This window comes from Cannabis sativa, chromosome 7 (genome assembly GCF_029168945.1).
Source record: "Cannabis sativa cultivar Pink pepper isolate KNU-18-1 chromosome 7, ASM2916894v1, whole genome shotgun sequence".
Lineage (NCBI taxonomy): Eukaryota > Viridiplantae > Streptophyta > Magnoliopsida > Rosales > Cannabaceae > Cannabis > Cannabis sativa.
Genome location: NC_083607.1, coordinates 54,610,047 through 54,621,940, shown reverse-complemented (window position 1 = coordinate 54,621,940; position 11,894 = coordinate 54,610,047). Strand labels below are relative to the sequence as shown.

The following is an 11,894-nucleotide window of genomic DNA, read 5'->3' as shown; positions in this document are numbered from 1 at the left end:
GTTTGAATATTTTAGTCTAAATACTGACCAAGTGGGAGAATATAAGAATATTTTTTATTTAAGGAAATATATTTCTATTTAAAGAAATAAATTTCTATTTAAGGAAATAAATAAATAATTGATCTTTTGATAAATGAATATTTTATATTCATTGAATCTGGACAATATCAATTATGTAATATTCTATATATGGTCAGATTTCTATATTCATTACCTGATTTGATTTCCTGAATTAATTGTCAAAATATTCTGACAATTAATGTGGCGCAGATACTGATGGAGTATCTCACCTATAAATATAGGGTCTCGGTCCCCGAGCTTCTCACTCATTCTGTTCATAACAGCAAATTCGATCTAAAGAGAGTTGAGAGAGCGAGGAAGCCTGATTACCCACATCAACCAGTTTCCTTTGCAGATCAAAGCTTATGTGGGTTTGAAGCTCAAGAATCAATGGTTGGAGGTATTTCGATCCTTATTCATAGTGTATATATGTTTGATTTAATTCTGCATTTTATACATAAACATATATATTTCAGTTTATACAAATAAATGTCTACCATTTTTTTTAAACATTTTAAATTTTATTTCATTTCATTCCTATTCTAATTTCCATTTTTAATCTTATTCTTATATTTTTATTCCTCCCAATCATATATCACCTAAAAGTAAAAGTGTTACCAAATGAAATCTTAATAAATAATATAAAAACTACTAACTACTCCCAAAGTGCTACATTTTTAGAGCAACTCCAGTGGGTTGCTATCGAATGTGGCTGTCAGTAAAATAAGATCCATTCTTAAAAACAAAAAGAAATGACTTTTCAAATGTAAATACTTGAAGTGCTGTACTGTCGAGCATCGCTCCTAATGTTACTTTTCTTTTCTTCTTTTTTATTCTAATTAGTCAGTTTAAAGATATTATATTAAAAAATAAAAAATGAGATGCACCAAAGTACCTAGAAGGTAGCTTAGTGTTGGATTTGCCCTTATTATACTAATTGTCAAAGTTTGTTTTGAACAGTTAATTATAAAGTTGCCTATTATAACTTAACAAAGCATACCTCTCCAGAAAATATACAAATATATTTTTTGTCTGTATATAATGTTTATTTATAGTGTAATATATATTGTGCAGTGAGAAAAAGAGTGGTCAGATTAGCGCAGCCACTCATGCCTATATGTGCTACTAGAAACAAGAACAGTAGTACTGTTATAGTCTTCTTTGATGTCTACGAAATTTCATGGAGCCCTTTGTCTAAATATGATATTAGAAAAACTTCCTTTTAATACGTATTAGATATCTTAATTATATAAATATCATAGCAATTGTAATCTTACATTTTTAACGTATTCTTTTTAAAACAGATTAAACATGACTACACATTATTTGTAAAATAATATAAGAATCTCATATAAAACATAATATACCGTATTTATATATATATATATTATTTATAAATTACTTTTTTTTTTTTGACTGGAACTTGAAGCTTCATTGATAGAAAAAGAAGTACAAAGCAAACAAGTCCTTACAAGGAAGGTAAAGAACCATTCCATAATAACTTCCTGTCTAATCCTAAACCTAACTTAGCTAAATTGTGAGCATGAGTATTCTCATCTCTCCTAATAAACACAACTTTAGGCCTAGGATTGAAGGACAAAGAGTTGTAAACATCAATTAATACATCATCACAAACACTATTATTCCAATTACATTTATTAATCTTATCCACCACAATCTTACAATCCGAAAAAAGAACATGAACAGGTAAATTGATCATTTTCGTCCAAGCTACTGCAAGAGAAACAGCTTTAGCTTCAGCTATAACTGGAGGAATTATCCCAGTAACTGGTTTCACCAACCCAGCCACCACTTGATCTGAATCATTCTTCACCACCACACTAAGGCTAAAAACCTGCTTCCCAGTATCAATAGCTGCATCTGTGAAAACCTTGTACCTGCCTGGTGGACACCGATCCAAATCCAAGGGACTTTGATCACCCTGAAATGTAGGAATAAATCTTGTCTGTTTCGCATCCAGGTACTGCAAAAGAAAGCTTTGACACCAAGCAAACATATCCTTTGGATGAAGAGCAAATCTATTAAAAAACACATTATTCATTTGATTCCAAATGGTCCACATAAAACACATCAATAAATCTGCAGAACCTTTATCTAAACTTGAGAACACATTAGAGAGAAAATGCATAATATCCAAATCGTTATTTTGTAAATAAAACTGAGCAAAATCAGAAGCCTTCCAAGCTTTCCGAGCTCTAGAGCACTCTAGCAAAGCATGCATAACAGTTTCTGGGGAGTTATTACACAGAGGACATAAAGGAGAAGAAATAATGTGGCGTTGGTAGAGTGAAACAGCAACCGGCACTGAATTGGAAACAATTCTCCACACAAAATGTTTAACCTTAGGAGGAATGTTAGCATGCCAAATTCTTGCCCAGAAAGATTTCATATCAAATAAAGAGGAAGTAGAAGGGATATCTCGAGATTGAAGAGCTAAGTGATAAGCAGATTTAACAGAGAAAAGCCCCGAACTCTCCCTCCCCCAAATTTGCTCGTCTTTACCCTCAAGTCCAGAAAAAGGAACATTTAGGATGTCATTGATAGTAGAATCATCAAAGCAAGATCGAAGTCTATCCATATTCCAAGACCCCAAAGGGTCAATAAAATAAGAAAGTTTCGACTACTGATGGTCCAGGTCACAAAGGGTCTGTTTATACCTAGAAGTAGGGATCCAATGATCTTTTAAAGTATCAATAGTCTCCCCATTACCCACTTTCCATACCAGACCAGAAACCAACAAATCTCTACCCCAAAGGATACTCCTCCAAGAGAAAGAAGGGTTATAACCAAGTTTAGCCTCAAGAATAGAGGAATTGGGGAAATACCTAGCCTTAAGAGTTAAACTCAATAAAGAATCAGGCTGAGTGAAAATACGCCAAGCTTGCTTAGCAAGCATAGCTTGATTAAAATGAATAAGAGACCTAAACCCCAAACCCCCCACAAACTTGGAACGACAGAGAGATTGCCAATTTTTCCAATGAATTTTCCTAGAATCTCCTGAAGAACCCCACCAAAATCTGGCCATTACACCCTCAATTTCCCTGCAAAGTTTAACAGGCAACCTAAAACAAGCCATTGCATAAGCAGGAATAGCTTGAATGACTGCTTTAAGAAGGACCTCCTTCCCAGCCTTAGAAAAACACTTAGAATGCCAGGATTGAAGAACAGAAGAAACTCGGTCTTTAAGAAAAGAAAAAGAGTGATACTTAGATCTATCAAGACATTGAGGTAAACCTAAGTACTTACTAATAAAAGGTTTATCCTGTAAATTAAGATTAGTAAGGAAAAGATTTTTATCCTGAGCAGTAACATTAGGAGAAAACAGAATAGAAGATTTATTAAAATTAATAGCATGACCAGAAGCTTTAGTATAAATATCAAAAATTCCAGTTAAAGCATCACAAGACTCACGAGTAGCAGTGCAAAAAATAAGACTATCATCAGCAAAAAACAAATGAGTCAAAGAAGGAGCCCTACGAGAAATAGAAATAACCTTCAAATGCTGTCTAGCCTGATGAAACCTAAGCAAAGAAGATAATCCCTCAGCACACAAAATAAACAAGTAAGGGGAGAGAGGATCCCCCTGTCTAAGACCCCTAGTAGGTTGAACACTACCAGTAACACTACCATTAATTAAAAAAGAAATTTGAGTAGTAGAAATACACCTCATAATAAGAGACACAAATCGTTGGGGAAAATTGTAATGGGACATAAGACTGTGTAAAAAGTGCCATTCAACCCTATCGAAGGCCTTGGCCATATCAAGTTTAAGTGCAGCCCAACCTAATTTTCCTTTTTTCCTATTGTTAATAGCATGTACAACTTCCTGAGCCAGAAGTATATTATCAAAAATAACCCTACCAGAAACAAAAGCACTCTGAGCAGGAGAGACAATTTTACTTAAAATAACTTTTAAACGATTAGCTAAAACCTTAGAAATAATTTTATAAAGAGTATTACATAGACTGATAGGCCTAAAATCTTGAATGAAATGAGCATGCTGTTTCTTAGGGATAAGAGTTATTAAAGTTTGATTAATATAAGAAAAATCTTTATCATTATTAAGACAATCCAACACAGCCTTAACAAGATCATGGCCTAGAGTAGACCAGTTCTTCTGATAAAAGAAAGCATTCAGGCCATCTAAACCAGGTGCTTTGTCCCCAGAAAGTTGGAAAACAGCTTTCTTTACCTCTTCAGCCCGAAAAGGCTCCCCTAAATAGTCAATCTCAAAATTATCCAAAGGGGGACCTAACACAGAAAGAATCTGATCAACAGAACCAGAATCACAGCCTTGGGTTTGGAAAAGATTGGCAAAATATGAAGAAACAATACTACTAATACCATCTAAGCTATTTACAACTTCTCCATGATCAGTCTTAAGAAATTTAATAGTATTAGTTTTTTTCCTTTTAGAAGCAAATCTATGGAAAAACTTAGTATTTTTGTCCCCAGCATTTAGCCAGTTAACACGAGCACGCTGTCTCCAATACACTTCCTCCTTGTACAAGAAAGCATCCAACTGAGATTGTAAAATCTTAATCTTAGCCACACGACTCTCTTCTAAAGGAACATGATTTTGAAGATCAGCAATACGTTTATTAAGAGCAGCTATCTTATTTTTAAACATACTATTAGTAGATACATTCCAAGACTTTAACGAAGAAATACAAGATTCTTGTTTATCCAAAAAACTAGCAAAATTCGAGTTATTAGAATGTGAATGACTCAACCAAGAACGCTGAACTGTTTGATAAAAATCCTCATTTTCTAACCAAACATTCTCAAATTGAAATCTCTTCTTAGAGCGAGTGGGAATAGAAAAAGTATCTAACTTAAGATCAACTTTTAATACTCTATGATCAGAGCCAAGAAAACCTAAATGATGTAAAATAGCACTAGGAAACATATCAACCCAAGAGTCAGAGCATACAGCCCAATCCAAATGTTCATAAGTAGATCCATGTTTCCAAGTAAACTTATTACCAAGAAAATCCATAGGAGAAAGTTTAAATTTATCCAAAAAAAGGGCAAACGCATCCATATTAATAACATTATGAAAATTACTACCAATTTTATCACTATAAAGCAAATAAGAATTAAAATCTCCAATAACAAACCAAGGAAGATTAGGAGCATTATAAAACACTTTATGCAAAAGATTCCAAGTTAGTGGACGTTGACCAACAATAGGGGAACCATAAAAACCAGTAAAATGAAACATAGTATTATCATTAAAAGATATATGGCAGTCTATATGATTACAAGAGTAAGTTAAAATATTTACATAAATATCAGCCTTCCATAAAAGCAAAAGTCCCCCCCCAAAATATTTCCTAGGGACTTCAAAACCAAAATCAAACCCCAAAGAAACCCTGACTCTGTCTACAGCTCCAGCAGCCAGTTTGGTTTCCATCAAAAAAAGAATTGAAGGCCTATGCTCCTTCACCAACAGGGAGAGCCTTCGGAACGCACGAGTACTCCCCAACCCTCGTGCATTCCAACTGATAATAGTCATTTTTTCTGGGCGGGTGTGCCCAGCAACACCCGCCTGTTCCAGAGATAGGTCAGCAAGAGTGGTAGCATCATCACTTTCATTAGCCCTAGCTCTCTTGAGAGTTTCCCTAAGAGAGCCTCCAACCATGAGCTGATGCGGCTGGAAAGAAGCCCTTTTCACTCCAGAAGCAGAAGCAAGGCCTTTCCCTCGCACCGAGGAATCAGGTTGGACAGCAGAAGGGTCACCCTGCCTGGCAGGGGCATTAGAAACACCAGAAATAGCCCTAAAGGCTGAAACAGAAGCACTACCCACAATAGGCTGAACAGATTGGACACCCCCAGAGACTTCACAAGAAGCCCTATCAGCTACAATTATAGAATCCGTAGAACAAGCCCCATAAACAGCAGAAGGAGTGTGCAGAGTAGGATCCATCGATCCAGTACTCAAAGCCAGGTTGTTAGGATTAACAGGAGTAGGAATCATGACATCATCAGAGCCAGAAGCATTAACAAATTGCGTATCAGCAGTTAGATACTGAGGGAATAAAGAGGAAAACTGAATAGTGGGAAAGTTAGGAATAGAAGGAAGAGGAAATCCCCCCTGAGGCTGCTGAACAACAGAGATAGATGGAGGGTGAGGGTATTGGAAAGGATGGACTTTTTCAGCAGGCTTTTCCTTTCCACGAAGAAGAATCGTGAAAGGACAAGGAGGTAGAGTAGGACTCTCATCACACTTTTGTAGATAAGCATGACAATACTTACGAGTATGATCAAGCTTACCACAATAATAACAAAAATCAGGCAAACGCTCAAACTTAAAATCAATCCACTTAATAATCTCCCTTCCCAGTTTAATAAACCTAACATTCAATACCCGCCTAAGAGGAAGATTAACATCAAGTAAAACTCTAATCCTAAGGTATGGCCCAGTACCCTCCTTAACCGTGGATTGATCCACCTCAACCAAATCCCCTATCTCAGAGGCTATGAACTTAGCAAGTTCCAGAGACTTGCACATAAAAGGGATCCCATAAACCTTGACCCAGAATGGAACATAATGCAACTGCTCAGGAAGAATGGGGAAGGCACTGTCAGGAGCAGCAAAAACCGTGACACTTTGAGCAAAGTGTCATGGTTGTCCCTAAAGGATTCTACCCTTATCCCCCTCACACCCAAAAGTTACAAGGAAAAGACTATCAGCATGTTCAGACACAACCACAGGAAACCGACACTGTGATGACCAGATTTCAGATAAGGTTTTCATAAGAGACGGACGGTTAAAATGACGAATAGTGTGAAGACGAAGAAGAAGACTAATGGTCTGTGTAGAATCCACACTACCCACCTCATAGGTAAACACAGTTGACTCATCAGTGTTTAAGGCTAAGGAATTAGACACATTAGCAAAGAACTCATCCATCTTATCAGACAAACACCAACCCAGCAAATACAAAGCAATAATATGGAAAGACAAAATGGAATGGAAAAGACGGTACCTTGATCTTCCCTTAAATAGGTAAAACCAGAAAGCCCTTTGTGATCGCCTGAAGGATCTAGCCATCTTGTCCCAAATCCTAGACCTGGTAGGAAAAATGATGATTTGAAGCTTCAAATCATCATTAAACCCAAGCTCCGCCTCCATTTTCCAAAACCCAAAGTGTTTAAATATAGTAATGATGAAATTTGGGGGAGAGGAAGAAGAAAGAGATAGAGAGAACGAGAAGAGAGGAGATCTGATGAGAAGAAAGAGGGAGGGATTTGCACATTTAATGCTCTGAAAGAGGATATTAAGATGGGATGGATATTCATTATATCCCTCAGAGCAATAAATGCAAGGATTAATGAGAGAAAAGAAAGGAAGTAGAGAAGGCTTAGAAGAGAAGAAATGAATTAGAGGAACACAACCATCACAATACCAATTTGGATGGACCAAATCCACCATGAACGGTGGAGCAACAGAGGGATGCATGCCACTAGAGTTCTCTAGAACCAAGAGAGAGAAAGCCATAATTTTAAAGTCGAGTTGTATTTATTATTTATAAATTACTTGACTTTTAGATTATTTATAACAACTTTCTAAATTATGTATAACTAGTATATAAATATTTTATACGACAAAAATAATAAAATTTATATAACCACAAATCATGTTGCCATAATTCCTAACTACTATTATAATTTTCATTTTCCTTATTTAACGTTTTGTTTTGTTTTTTTTTTTTTGTTAAATTTAACGACTAACTCTCCCGTTAACTCCCAAATATATACATATAAATAAATTATTATAATCGTAAACTAGGGGTGTTTATCCAATCTAATCCGCACTATTTTGCTCATAGTGCATCAGATCCGCACTAAGTGCGAATTTCATTTTTTGGATCCAATCCAATCTGCACAATAGCTCAAATCCAATCCGCAAAAGTGCGGATTGGATCGGTTATTTTAGATTGATTACTTTTTAATATTAAATTATTTAATATTTAAAAAAAAAATCACACAACTAACAACAAAATAAAATAAATTATAGTTATTTTATATCTTCAACAACACATTAAAATAAACAAAATAGTAAATAACAAAAGGAAGAAAAAAAAATTGTACGTAGAAAAAAATTATATATAAGAACAAAATATACATTTGATTTATTAAGTTTTGAAATATAATTGTATTATATGTGTTAGACTTTTAAATTATTATTTTCTTTACATAAAAATGTTATTATTGTATACATAATTTTTTAATTTTTTTCTATAAATATGTGTGGATTGGATTTGATCGGTTATTTTTACATGTCAATCAACATCCAATCCGCACAGATGCAGATTTTGAATTTTCCAATCTAATTTAATCAGCATGCGGATATCCGCATTAGATTAATTGGATTGTATTGTGCAGATTGGATTTGATCAACTATTTTATGAACACTCCTATCCTAAACCAATTTCCTTGAAAAATTGCAAGTTTGATGGCGATTGTTGATGGCAATGAGAAATTTTTTAGAAAAACATTATGAGGGTGAAAATAGCAAAGTAAAGCCGCAGAATTTTCCAACGAAGAGTCCAAGCACAAAATTTTCCAACCCCATGTTCTAGATTTTGTGATATGATAATTAAAGATACAAATTCTTTTTTTTTCGTTACATATATATTAATTGTTAGATCTTGTTTTTAATTAATGATTTGCCTTTTTTCTTTCTTTCTTTTTTTATTTTTTAATTTGGGGTTTTTGTATTTCAATGTGTTGATTCTTTGTGGAGTTTTTCTCACAACAAGAAATGTCACTTTTACCAGCACAGTTCGCTACTGCGCTGGTAAAAGTTACTTTTACCAGCGTATTTCGCAAACTGCGCTGGCAAAGAGATTAAAGTTTTACCAGCGTACATTTGTAGTGGCTAAAATCTAACTTTTACTAGCACATTTATGCGCTGGAAAAAGTCTTTTTTCCCAGCGCTTTTCATTTTATGCTGGCAAAAGTTCTAATACCAATATTGATTTGCCAACCTCCTTTTGCCAACACATCATAGGTAAATTCTATTTTACCAGCGCAATACCAACTTTTGTCAGTACAAAAATGTGCTGGCAAAAGTGACATTTCTTGTAGTGTCTTCTTTTTTCACTTTTGTCCATCATCTAAAGGACACCCGAATATTGGTCTTATAATATTTTTAAGTTAGGTTATGTTAGTATTTATATGAATATAAATGTAATTTACTGCACACATATATTTTTGTAATATATTCCTAAGGTTTTCTCTTGATCTGTATGCACTACTACAAGTAAAGACCTTTGATTTCAATTTTGATTACCGAGTCTAACCTAATTATGTCTTACCCGCATAATTCTTTATCTCAACATATACAGCATAGTATTGCATTCAAAATTGTTTAAATATTAGAGTAATAACCCTAGATCGCATAACCGCTCACTTTAGGGTATTAACTCTAATCCAAGTTTCTCACTTAATCACAGCATATATAATACCAAATATAAGTGCCACAGCACATAACTGTATGCGTGCTGACTAATGTCTTACGTGGTATCCTAAGTATGTGAAGATCTAAATTTCTGAGTGTTCCTGAGCAAGCGTCGGTAGTCCAAATCACACATTCCTAGAATTTCATAAATAGAGTTAATCCCAAAATTCAATTTTACATATTCACATAATTTGCTTTTCAATTACAGATAAGCATATAGAGCCCGAAACGAGCTTTCCAACGATATCAAGAATGTCCCAAACGAAGTCTCGAATCAAAAGTTATGGCAAAAATAAAAACCCAAAAAATTCTGGGGAAAACAGGGCCTCGCCGCGGCGAGCATGGCCACGAATGCGGTGGCGGCGAGCAACTACAAGTTGCCCACGCCAGGACAAGCCCAGCCGTGGCTGCGACAAGGGGCCCTGTAATCCAAAAAAATACCATTTTTCCTACTTCGATTTTTTACCCAAAAAATCATATTAAACCTATTCAAAACATGCATAAAGCCTATTTCAATCCAACAACAATTCATCCTACACTTGGAACTCAAAAGAGTGCCTCATCAAACTCAAAATAACAAACTAAACTCAAAATAACTAAATATAAAATTCAATCCATACCATTACACATAAATCAAGCTTAAACTTCAAGGCTTCAATCTAACAAAAAGAACCCAAAAATTCAAGCTCCAAAACCAAAAAATTCAAGTGGACCCTAGGATCTCTCTAAAATCATATAAAACAATCAAGATGCAAATAACACACATCCATAAGCTCAAATATACCAAAATCATACTAAACCTCAAAATTACAACAACATGCATCACAACTCTTAGGAACACCAAAACACATTCAAAGAGTTTCAATTAAAATCAAAATTAACATAATTAAAAGAGATAAGAGTTTTACCACAAGTTCTCCCAAGCTTCAACCACCAAAAATCACACAAAATCCTTAGCTTTCTTCAAGATTCATAGAATTAGAAAAAACTAGAGGTGGAAGAGAGAGGGAGGATCGGCTAGAGCAAGAACAAACCAGAAAATATTTTTTCTCAACTTACAAAATATATTTTTGTTGAAAAAATGTCATATATATGGTCAAATGACCAAAATACCCCTATAGTCATTTATAAGCATATTTATATAATCAAGGGTAAATTAGTCATTTCATCACACACACATAACACATATATTTCATAATTCCTCATTTATCACAATAATATCAAAATTAAATCTCAAAAATGTATTTTGGGTCCCGAATCTGATTCGGCCTAAACCCGATTGTGACTATACCGTGCCAACTCGTCAGAAAATACCTGCAGATAGACAGAATACACATACTATATAATAATATCATCAATAAGCACGACATATCATTAAATTATGATTTTACCCTTCTCGGGTCAAAATTACGAAAATGCTCTTGGTACACCAACGGGGCCTCAAAATGCAATTTATCAGTAAAGTTTTATATATTAAATTATATAATAATATAATTCTTCATTAATACATAATTAAACTAGTTAGGGTTGCTAATCTAATTTTGAAAATCTTAGGGGTATTACAATTATCCTTTCCTTATAAAAATTTTGTCTCGAAATTTACCTGAACAACTCTGGATATTTCTGTTGCATATCCGTCTTGAGTTCCCTAGTTACCTCTTCTACTTTACTATTCCTCCATAACACTTTGATCAGTGCAATTGTCTTGTTTCACAAGACTTTTTCTGTTTTGTCTAATACTTGCACTGGTTGCTCCTCGTATGAAAAATTTGGCTGAAGTTACAATGCTTAAGAACTCAGAATATGAGACGGAGATGAGACATATTTCCAAAGCATTGAAACATGAAACACATTATGTACACCTGCTAGCGCTGGAAGCACAACCAACATGTACGCTACTTGCTTGCTTGCTATTTGAGGTGAAATAATAAATTATGCATGACTAGGAAAGTGATTTAGGAATTTCTTGGATCGATTGTGCCTTTCAAGCCATCCTTGTAATTTTATCCTAGTTACCCTTTTTGAGCCTTAACCTATTATTTGTTTCAACACATATTGAGCCTAAAAAAAGACAAACCCTTGAATATCAAGAGATTTAACCCTAATTATACCATAAGTAGATCTTTAGTTTGGGGGAATTTGGTGTTGGGTTTTCTACCCTAAATAAAACTCATTTCAATATAATCAGATTTACTAGTTAATAAAGATCAGAAATAACATTTATGTTGCATGGTTCACATGATTTATTTCATGATTATATATAATGTATAAATTCTATTTAAGTCAAGAACATATGTATTTGTTAATGATTATAGTGTTGTCAGCACAGTGGAATATAATCTTG

General features: G+C 34.3%; 1 protein-coding gene across 1 annotated transcript; it reads right to left on the bottom strand.

Moving 5' to 3' along the window:
* Nucleotides 1-1,468: 1,468 nt before the first annotated feature.
* LOC133039890 (uncharacterized) lies at nt 1,469-7,588 on the bottom strand. Its single transcript, XM_061118962.1, has 2 exons — nt 7,074-7,588; nt 1,469-2,099 (listed from the first exon to the last, which is right to left on the bottom strand). The coding sequence occupies exons 1-2, from the start codon at nt 7,583-7,585 to the stop codon at nt 1,529-1,531; spliced, it is 1,083 nt and encodes a 360-aa protein (XP_060974945.1). The 5' UTR covers nt 7,586-7,588; the 3' UTR covers nt 1,469-1,528.
* Nucleotides 7,589-11,894: the final 4,306 nt, after the last annotated feature.

Coding starts and splice junctions, on each gene's coding strand:
- LOC133039890 (XM_061118962.1), bottom strand. CDS start 7,585: ATGGCTTTCTCTCTCTTGGTTCTAGAGAACTCTAGTGGCATGCATCCC. Junction 2,100..7,073: donor CTATTTAAGGGAAGATCAAG/GTACCGTCTTTT, acceptor GTTTTTTAATAG/ATTTGCTCTTCATCCAAAGG.